Genomic DNA, 16,515 nt, shown 5'->3' with positions numbered 1-16,515 from the left:
AATTTATGGTTAACCTAGCCTAGAGCATGTTTTAGAAAGACTTCAAATAATTAAGAATTTGAATGAAGTAACTTTCGTATGTTGGAAAGACTACAGTTTTTTAAAAGTTCTGCAGTAGAAATCATTTATCCTGGAGTTTATAAACTATGACAGTTTTTCCCTGTCAGCCAGTAATTAAAATTTGGGAGGATATACCTATCTTTTTAGACAACAGAATTTCAATAAATTGGGATTTGAGTAATGAAAATTTCACTGTATTTTAATTATATTTAAAACTATTACAGATGAATTTCATTAACTCCTATCCAGTCATGTTGCCATGTGCACAGAGGACTGATGAATACCTATGTACTTTGTTTTGCAGATGATGAAGAGGAGGTTAACAGTATGGAACGTGTGATGTTAGAGTATGCTGCAATGGACAGAGAGCTAAAGCATTATATGCAAGCAGTTCAAGATACAGTACATCAGGTAAATAATCATTGCCAGGCCAAATATGGACGAGGTTTTCTAAAACACAATTCTCTCAAAAATTACATTAAAAGAACATTTAATCTTTAAAGTCAAACTCTCTGAAATCAGGAATTGCCAGAATCAAGGTTGCCCACACAACCTTAATTCAGTCCCCTTTGCACTTGCATTGTGATAGTGTTTACTCACATGATCACATACTACTTTTTCCACAGGTTCCCTGCCTCCATTAGTGCAGAGGATGGAAGGCTCTCTGGGAATGAACCAGTGTGGTGTAGTTAATAAATAGTTTTATAGTAAATATGCCTCATTTGTTGCAGAAGTTAGAAGATGTTTAGTGAACAAAGGTGACTACAGGAATAAAAAAGATGATTCCCTGGTTCAGGCAGTTGAATACCACCATTAGGAACTGGATTCTATGAATGCTCCATCACAAAGTTCCTATTTGATGCTGAGCAAGTCATTTTTTTTGTTTTTTAAAAAGCAAACTGTTAATCAGACAATTTCATGATTGCAGACCATTATTGAATGTCATATGGAATCATCGAGGTTAGAACCTTCAGATCTATAGCTTAGACTTCTGCCACTTAGCTAACAGAGTAAATAATAACTATAGAAAGTTGTCATCTTTTGTGAGGGCCAGCCACCAAAGGGAGATGAGGCTCATGCTTTCTGCCATCCAAGGAATGCTGAGACACTGGAATCTGTAGTTCTATTCCAGGTTCTGGAGACAGTTATGCTGCTTGCATCCCCCTTTGCATGATTCCTTCTTCCCCTGACCCTTCCAGGCTGTTCATGTTCATGTTCGTGTTTTCTAGTCTCCCCTCCACAGTATGCCCACCGCAGCTTCTCATCCTGTTTCCCAGGTCCTCACTTCCACTTCCTTTCCCTGTTCAGTTTCTCATCTCAGACTCCCCACCAGCTCAGTTCCTTGCCCACCTGCCCTTGTGGGAAGCTGATTGTTTACAACTGCCTTGCCACCAGCAGAGGGAGCATCGAAAGCACAGAAGAGAGAATGTCTGTTTTCTCTGGCTGTGACTGGCCCCAAAGCTGCCAGGAGAAGCAATTTCTGGGAAAGTTGTGCTCTCTGCCCCTGTCCCATGCACAGTACAGAGAGTGGAATGGTCTGTGAATTTAACTGCTAAGTCTCTACAGGGCTCGTGTATCTGCTAGTTGTAGACAGACTTTGGCAGACAGCAAAAGACACATCCCTGCCACCACAGCAGTCTCACAGCCAAATATCAAATCTCTTCTCTAAAGCACAGAACCCTTCGAGCTTTGACAGGTGATTTTTTTTTTTAAGTGACATGGGGAAAAAGGTCACCTTGAGCAGGTGACATCAGTCTCGGAGAAGAAATGCAATTTAGGTTTCATCGTCTCAGCAGAACAAAGATCTGGGAAGGGCAGCAGGTGACTTTCCTATAGCAGTTCACGGGAAGTTGGCGCTTCTACCATTCCACTTGTCTGTTTAGGTGCTTCTTGAGAATAGTAGGCTAATAGTGGACAGAATTGGTGGACTAACAGCAAAGCATGCAGATGGTCTCCAAACTATCCAGCATTTCTCCTTCTGCCAGCCTCTGTTACCAGCTGTACACCTTCCTTAGAAAGTGTCCCCTAAAATGTATGCACATATTAAGGTGAATGAGACATGGGGCTATTTCTCTTTTATCCCTGCCAAAATTAAGACGGCTGCTATTGGAAGCAGAACAGACAGAACCACATGCTAATTAGCCTCTGCCGCCTGGCTTCTGCTATGTTGGGAAAGGCTGAATAGGAGGTTTAACTTTTTCTCAGGACAAAGCACCGGGTTAGTAATACCTGCAGGCAGAGGTTACCATTTTTCATTATTAAGAAAACATATCCTGAAGGTAAAGAAAACTTTTTCATCAGTCTGATCTTACCAAGTGTGTGTCTGTTGTTGTTCACTGTGTGGCTATGTCTACACTACAGCTGTCTGTCAGCAGAAGTTACTACTGGAAGATATTTTCCAACAAAACTTCTGTCAACAGAGTCCATCCACTTACAAGAGCGGATAGAAACAGCGATCCACTCTGTCAACAGAGAGCAGCCAAACTGGCCTGCCCTTTCTTGATGGAGTGGTCGACCAGAAGCATAGCAGACAGGGCTGCCTGATGACCTGGAAGCCCTGTCTGTTGACAAAGTGCTCCCCGGAGCATCCACACAGCCTTTTCATTGGCAGAGTCTATTGAGAAAGGCATTCTGCTTCCTGGGGGAGAGGCAGAAGGCTGTCGATGAAATTGCCAAGTTCTGTTGACAGAACACATTTTTAGCATGGATGGCCCAGGGTTTTTTTCAACTAAATGCCTGTTTTGTCCCCCCCCCCAAAAAAAGAACACCTCTAGTGTAGATGTAGCCTGTGTGTGAGGAAATAGAAGAACAGCGTGATTCCAAACCCAGGAAGCCTTGTGTATTCCCTGCTTTCTTGCTGTTAACTGCACTTTAAAATGAGTGTCCATCAAGCAGAACGGAAGCTTGAAACTAAGTGGATATGGAAACCTTGCTCTCTGCCTGCAGACAGGATTGCCTGTTCTGCAGTGATTTGGAGTTCAAATGCCTGATGTTTCACCTTGTATAACCCTTGCGAATTGCACTTACATGCCAGTATAATGCTACATAAGTTTACAATGAAATAACAAGGAAATAGTATGAAGTGTAGTTATACATTCCAAAAGCCAAGTCTTTGTTGACTTAGTCGGTGATTTGGAGCAACACAAACAAGGTGAAACTGAGCTGGATCCCCTTCTGGTTGAATCAGCAGCCTATTGAGTAAGAAGTGAGCAAATGCAGTGCAGTACTATTTCCAACAATAGACTATGGGAAATCCTTTACCGTGGAAATTCCCTCTGACGCTGAATTTAGCACACCTGTGTAATGACTTGCCTTATGCCACTTCTCCTTTTTTGTAACAAGGGTATGTTTCTTATAAAGTAAGCACTTCCTGGATTATTCTCCATGTAAAAGAATCTTAAACTGTGATGCCATGTGTTTGTTTTTGCTTTTACTTAAAGTTAAAGGCCAGATGGTTCTATTCTGGCCCCTTTATGCTCCCCCCCAGTGTATCAAAGAGGCTAGAAACAAGGCAGGAGTGGCCAGCTGAGAATTTCTTGGCTTGGGGAGCTTTTAGTTGGTAGAGAGTGTACCCAATGCCTGTAATGTCATTTTGTCCTCTCTTAGCCTTGTGGTAGGGGGAGTGGTGAGTGGGACAAGGGAATGGTTGAAATACTCATTTCTTTTTGCTTTTTCTAGAATATGGTTCATTAGGGACTATGCCCAGTTGGTGTAACGTAGAGCAGTCCCCAGACTATTCCAACTCAGACAGATCTCAGGGTAGTGCAGATCTACCCTGAGAATCAGGAAAGCATAATCAACTCGCTGATGGCTCTGCCCCTTATCCCATATGCTGTATAGCAGAGAATCTAGATTCTTATTATCCATTAATAGATTTTCAGTTGCTTATAATTTTGCTAAACATTAACCATTGATCTCTCCTGTGCTCTCTCTGCAGCTCTTGCTGAGCTGGGGCAGGTGAAGGAAAAATCAGCTTGATGAATGCAAAGCAGTGAAGAAGAGTGGAGGTGGGGGCAGGCAATTAGAAGTGGTTGTAGAAGCCAGAGATTGGGGAAGAGTGGGAGGCGGCATTGGTAGGAGGAACAGGGAGGGTGAAAGTCTGGGACGAGATGTGTGTAGAGGAAGAGACAATTGTAGGAGGTGGTGGGCAGGAACCAGGAGAACTGGACAGGGAGAGAGGTGGTGTGGCTGAGAAGGCATATAGGCACAGAGAGGAAAGTCGTTGTACAGGAAGAGAGGGGGCATGGGCAAAGGAGCTAGACTAAAATGATTGGAGCAGAAAGGGAGGTGGGAGATTGGATGAGTTGTAGAAGTTGGATTCTCAATGTATTTAGTGAATGAGGTGTGATACTGCAGGAAGAGAGCCAATGATGTCATGGTTAAGGCAGATGAATGCCCTGTTGGAGAATTGGATTCTAGTCCTGCTTCTGTCTCAGAGTTCCTTTGTGCTGTGAGGCTGAACAAGGGTTTACACCAAATTGTTCTCAGGTGGAATAGTAACACCACTGAGTAATATAAGGCTTGCTAACATAGTCTGTAGTGTAGACATAACTAGTGGTCCAGATCCCACAAATACTTATACCCACACTTTATGTACTTTGACTTCAGTAGAGCTTTTCACATTTATAAAACATGCCCTTTAGAGCTTTTCAGAGTTAGCACCATAGGTAAGAAGGAATTTATCAAAGCAAGAGCCATAGTATCTCTGCTCTCCAAGTGCTTGGTCATGTCAGGCATTTGGGTCCAGACATGGTGGAAATGATGCTGATGCAGTGGGGGATCCTCTACAAGGAAAGCTGAAGAGATCTTTTTCAGAAATCTGCCTGGTTGTAGCTTTGTGAACTAATGTGTCCTAATGATTAGAGAGCTGGGTTGGGACTCAGGACACCTGGTTTCTGTTTGCTGCTTTACCACTGGCCTGCTTGGGTAACTGTGGGCCAGTCATGTCATCTGTCTCACTTTCCATATCTATAAAATGGAGATAATTCTAGTTAGCATCTTTGTAAAATGCGTTCAGCCCTGCCAATAGAAAGTGAATATAAGTAGGTATTATCTTATTTTGTTACTGAGGATTGTAATTTTGAAGTCTTTTGGATTCTGCAGCTACTTTTGGATTCGTAGATAACTCCAGTAGAAAGACCATTAGTAACTTAATGGTATTTCAAATACAGATTTAAACTTTGAGGGCATGAAGCTAGAGCATTCTGGAATTCACTTTCCCCATTTACTGAGCACACCCTGATTTAAGACATGTCTGCACTGGCGATTTCCTGAGTAATTTGTCATAGTGAGTGTTAGGAGTAACTTTGGGGTTGGGTGGTTAATATGGTTCTCTCCACATATGTAGTGAATTGGTTTAATTAGCTTAAATATTTCCAAAGATCAGATTGGGCATGTTTTAATAAACCCATCTTTAATTTATACCTTCTGAAGAGTTGTTTTTTCTGCTAATATTGGGAATTTTAAAAATCTGCCTCATTTTTGGCAAGAATCAATAATTTTATGTGTAGGCACTTTTATTGCTCAGGACCATGACTAACGGAGAATATTATTTTGAGCTCTTTAATATAGTTTCCTAAAACATTACTTGTATTAAGGGACAGTCACTGTTGTGAAGAGCTTATGGTCTTTATAGGTTAGGCAGGCAAAGAGTGAGAGGAAGGTTATGTTCATTTTACAGATGAAGAAATGAGATATAAAAGCCTACATTCTCTAAGGTGTTTAAGTGCCTAACTTTTATTGATCTAAATACCAATCAGGATCTGGGCCAAAATAAATAAGGACTCCGTTCTGCATAGTGTCAAACATTCTGTCACAATTCCCCATAGCATTTAAGCATGCTCTAAGCCTGTAAGTCACTTAATTGATTTGACTGTGGTTACCTCACATGCTTAAAGCTAAGCATGTGATTTTTGCTAGAGGATTTGGAGATCTGTGTGACTTGCCTGTGCTTTCCTGAGTCCCAATCAAGAGCTTCAACACCAAGACTGTCCTCTTCTTGTTTTCATCTTTATCCTGTCAATCATGTTCAGATTAAAGTAGGGAAACGTCACTGAAAACTGATTTAATTTGTGCCCTAAGAAACCTCTTTTACTAACATGGCAGAATGAAGCAATAAGTATTTGGTGCAAGTAACTACTTTGTGGTTTCTTATAAGTACAATATAAAGTTTCAATTTGTGTTCAGTGGCCCTGGTGTGTCAAGTGGATCCACATAGACGGTCTTAACTCAGAGCCCAATTCAGTTAGCGTGAGTCCACCAAAGTGCAATGAATGACCCAATGTGACGGATATGTTCTGTTCTTCAGTTCACTTACTTACGTTTTAAGTGAGATTGGTAATGTTCTGTGATAGGCACAGTTAAACAACATTCTACTGCAAAATTAACTAGGTTCAACGTTTTTGCTTTAGTGGCTATTGCTATGAAATTGTGCTGTAGTAAACTAATGATGGCAAAAAGAATGTGCTGTAGTGGAAATGAGATTAACATTATTGTTCATGCATGCTTCATAAATATACTTCCCAGTTATTTTGATGAGCAACATAGTCCTGGAGTTAAACAGTCGTGAGAATGTAATATTTGTTACATGTTGTACTTAAGGTGTATTTATTTTTCTTGAGACTTAATGTCATTTATCATTAATCACCCTTAAATCTGTATGCTACCATTGCTGAACTCTTGAGTTTTGACAATATAGTATGTACTGAGTAGTTTTATAGAGCATATTAACTTTCCTTGAAGGTCTCAGCACTGCAATATGTCCCTTGGTCCCTCAGTTTCACTCATACATTTCCCTTACAGGTGGAGAAATTTAATTACTTTGTTTATTTACTTTGAATACTCTGTTGATCCTCTCCACATAGATTTTACAGCATTTTTTCCTATTTATAAAATTATATTTACAACAATTTTTGCTTATTAAGGCTGACTAAATAATTCATTTTTATATATATATATATATATATATATATATATATATACACACACACACTGTTAGCCTGATTCAGTATGGTACTTAAGTGTGTCCCTAATGGATAATCTCAGTGAGATTAGCAGGACTGCTTGTACATAACATTAGGCATTTATGTAATTATTTCACTGAATTAAGGCCCAAGGTTATCAAAAAAGGGTCTGATCTTGTCAAGATTCAAAAGCACGTGTCATGCTTGCTGTCCCATTGAGTGTACTCTACACTTACGTTTGGTTTACACTAAAGCTATAAATCAGCCTCCTCTTCATCATCATCAATAACTGTGGGCTCAGCGCCTGTTGGTGTCTGATGCCTCTCTGACTATTTCCTTCCATATTTCCCTATCCAGTGCAGAGTGGCTTAGTTTCGGTAGACTAGCTCCGCACCAATCTACTATATCATCTATCCATTCTCTGTGGAGTCTGCCTCTCCTATTCGTACCATCCATTATGCCGAATACCAGGGTCTTGATTTTTCATTCATCGTTCATTCTGCAAATATGTCCAAATAGTTGTAGCTTCTGTTTTATAACCTTCTGCAGCAGGTTCTCTTTCGGCTGTATCTTCCTATATAATTCCTCATTGGTGACCTTCTGCATCCATCCTATTCTCAGAGCCTTTCTATAACAATTCCTTTTGAATGCCAATATTCTTCTTTTTGAATCTTTCGTTATCACCCATGTCTCAGATCTGTACAACATGCTGCTGAATACACGTTTTCAAGACTCCCAGCTTTGTTCTTTAGCTAATTGCTTTGCTTTTCCAGATCTTATCCGTCGCCTTCAAACTCGGTCTTGCTTTTGCTATTCTAGTCACTATTTCCATAAATCAGCCTACATTACACTATTTCAACAAAACAAAACAGTAGAAATGTAGCACTTTAAAGACCAACAAAATGATTTATTTGGTGATGAGCTTTCGAGGGACATTTTCAGTTATGTAAGTTACATAACTGAAGTTGATGTAATTTAGGTGGATGTACAGTGGTGTCTAAACTGTGCTATATCAAAGGGAGACACTGTACTACTGACTTGCTTTCTGTTTTGGGGCAAGTGGAGTACAGGAGCTGGTGGGAGTACAGAAGTGCTGTCATTCATTTATTTTGTCTTCGCCAGACCCACTCAGTTGACATGTCTGCAGTGATCACAGCAATACTGATTTATCCATAAGTGTAGACAGGCCCTAACAAACACTATGTGAGGTATTAAATCTTGGTAGATTGGCATCATTCTGAAGACTTCACCTTATGTATGTGATAGAGATACAGATTGCACCCCCTGGTCCGGCACCCTTGGGATCTGAGCAGTACCAGATGAGGGATTTTGCTGTACCTGGGGAGGTCAGTGCCCTCGGGGCTCCTCTCTTGGCCACCAGCCCCAGACTTTCCAGACTTCCCTCTGGCCACCTGGCTGCAACAGCTCCCTGGCTGGTTCCCTGGCCCTTTGGTTCCTTAGGTGTTCCTGGTAATATGTTCAGAAGTAGAACTAATCTGGGCTGTCATGTATGGTGGGAAGCCCAGCCAAATCAGGGATTAACTTCAGCCCACCATACACTACAGCCCAGATTAGTTCTCCCTGGCGCTTTTTGCAAGGCATGGTGTTTGGAGGTGGCACTTAAACCCCTTGCAGCCCCAAAATGCTCCTGCTCCAGCCCATAATTTAAATAAATTTGTTTTTATTTTTCTTCTGTAAACTATATTTTGTAATCCTCTGTGCATTATTTTTATTGAATGACTAATGCATCTAGTGGATCTGAATTACATACTCTGAATCACTTCTTTGCTTTATCATATATTTAAATAAATGTTTAAATTTCAGTGGAACTGAAATATTGCAAAAGACTTTAACCTTTTATTCTGGAGTATGTTTGTGTCTCAGTTGTGTCAGCACAGCCTGTGCTATGGGGAAAATCTATCTAGAAAGTAGATTAGCTGATGAAGTACAGGTGTGGGTTTGGGGAGGGGAAGGGGGCAGGGTTTCAGAAGCAAAGTTTTGTGTTCAGAGTTTGCATATAAATATTGCACAATGAAAATAATTCAGATCTGTTGCCTCTGCTTTACCATCCCCCTTAATTTTCATTTTTTCAACAGGCCCCCAGTAAGGTTTCAGAAGCATTGCTCCTAGCAGATGAACTGAACTGTTTTTTGTTTGTTTTTGCTTTTGGTTAGGGTTTTTTCATTTTTCTGAGCCATTGTTCACTAACACCAATAGAGTTAACGTTGGTTTTCCCCTCTTCTTTTCACTGACTGCAGTTAATTCATGCTTTGAAGTGAAAGCCTTGTGAGCGTGGGAAAGGTATAGCCAGTTATACCAGTGCACTTATGCCAGTATAAGTGTATAGCAGTACACAGTAACCTGACCTGTTGGGATACTTGTATTCATTTTCATATAGGGCCCCTCTGTCTGCTCGCCTTCAGATGTACATGTGCCCCCTTCCATTGTTCAGAGATTTTTGTTAGCAATGCCTGTTAGGCCAACACATGCGCTGTACACATTCGTGTGCCTGGTACCAAGAATAAAGAGGTCTGTACAGGTGCTGCTTAAAGTGGCTGGCTGCTGAGGTCACCATGTGCATTTCTGCTTCGTGCATGCCATGGGGTAAAGAGGGCTCCACATGCTGCCTTCACCCTGGCACGATCCTTGCAACTCCCATTAGATGGAAACCGAGGCTGTGCTTGTGGTTACAAACAATCCAAATCCTTCGTACCCCTGTCCCAGGTCAGAATCCTCTCCTGCAGCCAAACTGCTTCCCAAACCCCACATCCTCTCCTGTGCCCCAACTCCCTAACCAGAGCTCCCTTCTGTACGCAACTTCTGTCCCAGACCCTGAATCCCTTTGTTCAAGAACTAGACAGGAACTGGAGTCCCAGAATGGTGGCAATGAGGATGAAGCAAAAGAATATGTTAGAAAAGTGTGGCCCTGGACCTCTTTCCAAAAGCTTGGAATGTCCCGCCCCCCGCCCCCCCCGTCAAAAATTATTACTCAGTCATGCTTTATATTCTTTCTTTAATGACATTTTTATATTTACTGCTTCTTGAATTTATCCTCTGACACATTCTTTTGCTTCACCCTCATTGCCACCATTTTGGAGTGGTTTTGGTTTTAGACTCAGAAAACTGAAATGTGATGACAAAGGTTTTGCAAAAGCCAAACAAAAACCTGGTCCGGTTCACTCTGCGAAAATAAAGCTGTTGCTATATAACAGAAATATTTGGTTCAGTGTTTCTCAAAGGCACCTTTTGCTTTATGAATATTTGGACATAAAATATTAAGGACATTTTTCAAGAGGACCTACATAACAAAGGTAAACAAGTCCCATTGACTTTTCACTGGCACGTGGGGTTCTAAGGGTGGGTCTACACTTACCCCCAACTTCAAAGGGGGCATGTTAATTGGGGCGATGGGAGATTACTAATGAAGTGCTGCGGTGCGTATGCTGGCATGTGTGTAGGAGGAGTAAGGGAGGAGTAGCGTGGCTACACACATGACGGAACTTTGAAGTTGCTGCCGGGGAGAATAGCCTAATGAAGTGCTGCGTATTCACCACAGCACTTCATTAGTAATCTCCCGTCACCCTGATTAACATTCCCCCTTCGAAGTTGGGGGCAAGTGTAGACAAGCCCTGAGTCCCTTTGAAAATCCCACCCTTCGTCTACTTTGGCCCTGTATTACATTATTTGACTAGTCATAGACTGAATAATATAGCCTGTCACAAAAATGTCTAAATCTATATACAGTAAGTGAGAAGGAAACCAATCCTCAACCACAGGTGGCACGTGTAGGTGCCTGGATGGTGATATGGGGCTGGGAGAAGGAATGCAATAGGTTGATGGAGTTAGTTAGAATGGAGATGGGGAGACTATATAGGTGAGTAGGTGGAGAACACAACGTGGTTTGGAGGGAGAGAACAGTAACAGAGAGGAAGCCGTGTTAGTCTGTGTTCTAACAAAACAAATTATTAACAAAACAAAACAAATTAATATTTTGTTAGTCTTTAAAGTGCTGCATGACTGCTGATTTATTTTGGAGGGAGAGAGTAAAAGAGGAAATGGTGCCACAGACTTTTCAGGAAGAGATATACTGTAATAGGGAGGAGATGGGCATCAGAACCTGAAGTCCAGCCTGAGCTGCAACTTAAAACCACTCTCGACACAGCTATTAAAGAGCACTAGCAGGAGCCTCACTGCTCCAAGTATGTCAGCCCATGCTGGGAGGCTTGCTCGCACAGGATCCAAAATGCTATGTGGACATACCCTGAGGTCCTCTCATGAAATGCGCCCCCAAGTGGCACTGACACCCTGGATAAAAAATCAGGTGAGAAAGCATTGAAGAGGTAAGCAGCGCCAGCATATTATACAGAACACTCAATACACACATATTTAAAATTACATTTAGTGGTAAGGGAGGAAACCATGTTAATACAATAATTACATTTATTTCATAGATTGCAAATTATCTCAGCAGGATTTAGTGAGCCTATGTCCACTTAATTCAGCCTAATTGGGAGCCATGTCATCCTAATCTGTAATTTCCTCTGCAGTCTGGGTTTGGAAATCTATACAGGTCCTTTTAATGTGCTTGTCCTGCTGATAGGTATAATACTATTGCAAAGCAGTAGCTTCTGATGTGAGAGTTGCAGTTATTCTATAAGAGTTGGTGTGTCTGCTAAAGTTCTCCCTCCCTCTGGCTTGCTTCTGAATTGAGTGTTTTTAAAACATACAGATTCTGGTCTTTCAGCTCTGCCAACACCACCTCTCATTCTGGCGATAGCAGGAGTAGTGAAATAACTGGAGACAACCATGAAGGGCCTGTAACTTGTCTTACTGATCATGATCCATAACTTCCTCAGGGAGGGAATCAGCTGCTACATTCTTAGGTCCTTCTGCAGTCTGTGGTGTTTTAAAATGTGAAATTCATGCCTAGTACTGTAATCTTTCACAGAATCAGACCAAAGGCTAGATATCAAGGATCTGTGGGCACGGCTGTTTTTGCTGGTGAAACCAAGGCCCTTTGGAGAAGAGGAAGAGGGTTTAGGAAGAGAGTGGGCTGTTGGGGGAGTGAGGGAAGGGAGTGGCTGAAGGTGTGCCAGAAAAAAATGGTTTTGTAATGTTAATGTGTGCCTGGACTTTACTCCACAGTGGAAGAGAGAAACAAGAGCAACAGCTAATGGAGTTAGGCAGTGGTGTGAAATGTCAAGCTGACATTAGTGAGCATACTGTGTGGAAGAAGGCAAGGAAGCGGGATGTCTCTCCCCTGCATGGGTTGAGGCAAGGGGGGACCTCCAGGCAACACTGTGTTCAAGCACATTGCCAGGGCGGTTTCCCTGGGGGAGTACCCTGGCCCGTGGTTTGCATTTGCCACCAAGTGGTTGGACACCTATAGGAGAGACAAGTGAAAGGAAGCCAACCTAGTTAAAACCCTTGGTAGTTATAGCCCACCACCTGCATGGGCCTGCTTTCAAGCACAGACCCTGGATCTCTTGCAGCCTCTCATATGGAATGAATCGGAGCCATACCCTCTTGGTGGCAGCCCCTTCCGAAGCACTCCTGCAGACTGCAAGTGGTTAGGAAAGCATGGTCACCCATACAGGATCGGGGAAACTCACTGGATGGCTATTGAGTGACATGTACCTGTGGTGCCCATGCACAACCGGGTTCCTCCCTCCAGAGTGGTGCAAACTTGCCTCCCCTAATTTTATCAGGTTTTGATGTGTGGACCTTGAGCTATAGAGAATAACCTTCCTGTTGTGCATGCTATAATAAAAAAAAAACCCCAACCTGAAGAATTTCTCTTAGCTAAAAGGAACAACCCACTGTTGTGGAAGGCCCTAAGGGAAGCCAAGCAAAAGGCTGCCTTGAAGAGTACAGCCTCACTCCCTGAACAGTAGACCAAAATAAGAACTTCAGCTAAATACCTGCAGGGCCATTGACTTCTTGATGTTGCTCCATGTCCTGGCAGCGTGGGGCCAACTATGCTGCATCCTTCAAGTCCTGATGGGGTCCAGACAACATGCAGTCCTTCAGTAAAGGCCACACCAGATAACTAGTTATCTGTAGCAAGACCACGAACTTGCCAAAAGCCTGGGACCCTGGGTAGACTGTCAGCCTCCTCTGACACTCCTCAAACACAGCTGTGTATCCTGTAAAGGTGTGGAGTGCAACTGCTACACTGGCTGTGGATGCTGCTTTAGTAACCAAGAGTCCCTAGGCTGCCAGCATTTGTTCTGGCACATTTTTGGCCTCTGGTACAAGCATTTTAAATTTTTTGGCAGGGAATCAATACAGCATTGGCTGTGTTGTTGTTGAGCCCAGGCACACACTTGGCAGTGAAATGAATACTTCCGTGCACATTGTTAAACATCTCTAGATAGAAGACTGCTTTGTGAGCCGTAGTCACATTAAGGAATCCATGCAGCTAGAGTCCTTCCTTACTCTCCCTTTGAAAAGCTACTCTCTTCCATGGGACGAGACATGAGAGAGAATAAGCCCTGGTGTCCTGCCCTTAAATCATTCCAGCAAGAGTGGGATTAAGTGCGTTCCGGCTCCTTAAAGGGAGGACAGAAGAGACAGGAAGTCCTTGGTTCCGAGTGCAATTGGCACATTTCACAAAACATAGGCCATTTGGGGCAAGTAGGACTCCATCCAAGAGCTGGCTATGCTTGTCTCAGGACCTGAGCTGACCTTTCCATGCCCTCTTTAGGTCACGTATGAAGAGACAGAGAGAAGAAATTCCCAAGTTGAACTACTTCCCCCATTCAGAAATCAGATGCATTCACATTGTAGCCAGTCTGCATGTCTATGAAACACCCATCTGACTGGAAGAATTATGCTCTGGCACTTGACTGTTATGGTTGAGCAGTATAAGGACAAAGGTAAACACACTGGAAACCATTTAAGACATAGTCTCATATTTCAGATATGGGCCATGTAGGGGAAGTGAGCTCCCTCCTACACTAATGCCTCCTCCCTAGTTAGGACACATGGAACTCAGAGTAGGTGCCTTCATACTCTTCTGTTTAACAGACTAAATTGTAGCTCTGTAACACCAAAGGCTGCATCAAGATTTGGGCGCATGGCTATCTCTCAAGAGTGCTGAGGGACAAAGGTAGGTCAGCAACTACAACTGTTGCCCATACCCCCAGTATAGTAGATATTCTAGCATAGAGGTGGCTTCTTACTTGACAAGAAGAATTGGTTCAGGTCTATAAGTGAGGGTTCTTTGGAGAGGAATGTCTCTATTTTTGCATTATGCCGGCCAAATTAACAACAACAGTAGTAATAGTGACCATAAATAATATAATTAAATTTAACGTCCTTGTGGTGGAAAAAACACCAGCGCAGCCCAGTATTATAGCATTTAATTTCAGAAATATGGACATTACAGAAATGAAGAATTTAATTAAACAAATTAAAAGATACAATGCCAAAAGTGAAAGAGCCATAGTCAAAGCAATTTCAGTGAAGGAACTTACACGTAGAGTACATAATGCATGAATTAAAAGTGAGACTTTAGTTTGACTGTGTTCAGAAACCATACTGTAACGTAGTAACAGAGAGAAAGCTGGGCTAGTCTACATACTATCAAAACAAAAAATATTTATTTATTTTGTTAGTCTTTAAAGTGCTACTTGACTGCTTTTTTGTTTTCATAGTGTAACGTATTCTTATCCAAAATAATCTGAAGACAAGAGAGGAGAGGCGACAAGACAAAGTAGGAATAGCTGAATCTAGTATAGCAAGAGCAAGGCCACTTCTAATTTAAATGTTTTGCTATTCTTAATTCTGTTTTTGGCACCTAGGTACTACTGTGGCTGGCATCTTATAAATAGCTCAGATGGGATATATATTTTTGGTGAAGGAGAGAAGGTATATAACTGAATCATCTGGGTACAAATGGTATTGTCTTCTGATGAGCCAATATTATGCCTATATAGGGAGTGTGCAAAGAATAAGGATTCCCATGAGTACCCCAGTGAAGCAAAAAAAAAAGTAATATTCCTGAGTGTCCTACAGGATCACTGGCATACAAACTGGGATAAACTACATAGTGTGCACCACACCAAGGCAAGGAGAGGAAAATCCACAGTGACAGGAACTGGTGATAAATTGTGGAGGGTGAAAACGGAAGAGAGATCTCTGGAAATTAGTGCTAATACTTCTCATCTAATACTAGAAAACTGGATTGGAAAAGTAGGAATAATAGGTAAGAAAGAATTTGTAAGATTGCATGAGACACCTGGTACAGGCATATAAAATTTGGGGAATGCTCAGAGAGAAGACTGCTCCCTAAGACATACCAAATGCCCCCAAGGAGGCACAGAGGAATTGAATCCCTAGTCTTGCCCATACCCTGCACCAGCCTACAGAACGAGACCGGCATGCAAGGGGCAGTATGCATCCATAAAAGGTGGGTAGTCATAGGCATGCCCCCTTGCTTGTAAGGGAGTTTGTGGAGGTGTTCTGTCCTAAAACGCTTTGTGATGTTCCCCCGGCAGGGCAAGTTGGTACAGTCTCCAGCACAGGGTTGTGCTTTAAAAGCACAGTGGAGCCCAGCTGGTGCATTGTCACACTGATATGTGTTACCTCCGTTAGTTTGGGCTGCAAGTGTCAGTTGAGGGTGTATGCATTTTAACTAATATCAATCCAAATAAAGCATGAGTCTGTTCTTTGCAATCCTAGTATAGCTTCCAAAAAAAGCTTTAAAGGTTATGTTTGGTTGTAATGAAAAATGACAACATGAGTCACACTGCCTGTTTGGAAAGTGCAGAGAAGAAATGCTGTCAGTGGTGAAGAATTGCCTGGGAACAAGAACCTCATAGGATGAAACAAAAAAGTTCAACCAAAGTGGCAAATGAAAGACTTCTGTTGACTTTTAGTTGAGCTGTAACCGGAAAAGATGAAAAAGGGAACCTTGAAAATTTTAAAGTGTTTTTCTATAGTTGTACTGATTTTTAACAAATATTAGCCGAACAATAGAAGCAATATTTGCAGCTGATATAAATCAGCACAATTCTATTGAAGTCAGTGAAGGTAAATCAGCGTATACCAGCTTAGGCTCTGGACTTCTATCTCTATATTGTGAAAACATTTGTTTTAATTTTGTCAGCTAAAAGAACACCATACAAAAGCAAACGGGTTGCCGAATCTGAAATCACTTACTAAAAGTCTGATACTGCTGCCTTAGGGTCTGTGTCTGTTCACTTTGAAATCAGTGCCAAAAGTCTTATTAACTTCAATGAGGTCTTAAAGACATAAGTTCCAATATATCTGTGTTTATTCATAGGGTTCTGAAAATACATTAAGCAGCTTGGTAAGCTGGTTGAACAGCCCCAGTGTCTCTGCTGAATCAGCCTTGCTCAGAGATGCTCTACTTGTGTTACAATTTTTAGTATGCTGTTAAAACAAACAACATTTCTGCTTAGTAAAAAGTTATTTTTACTGATACAGGGCATCACTTATATTTAAACAACACTATGCTGTATACCCC

At 41.9% G+C, this 16,515-nt stretch overlaps 1 protein-coding gene across 1 annotated transcript in view; it reads left to right on the top strand.

Moving 5' to 3' along the window:
* NSMCE2 (NSE2 SUMO ligase component of SMC5/6 complex) overlaps positions 1 to 16,515 on the top strand; it is a 202,039-nt gene that overhangs the window by 66,724 nt on the left and 118,800 nt on the right. The window contains exon 3 of the mRNA XM_074986669.1: positions 365 to 471. Within this exon, the coding sequence (XP_074842770.1) occupies positions 365 to 471 (107 nt within the window). The remainder of the gene's footprint in view (positions 1 to 364; positions 472 to 16,515) is intronic.

This window comes from Carettochelys insculpta, chromosome 2 (assembly GCF_033958435.1).
Source record: "Carettochelys insculpta isolate YL-2023 chromosome 2, ASM3395843v1, whole genome shotgun sequence".
Classification (NCBI taxonomy): domain Eukaryota; kingdom Metazoa; phylum Chordata; order Testudines; family Carettochelyidae; genus Carettochelys; species Carettochelys insculpta.
This window is presented reverse-complemented; position numbering and strand designations above follow the sequence as displayed.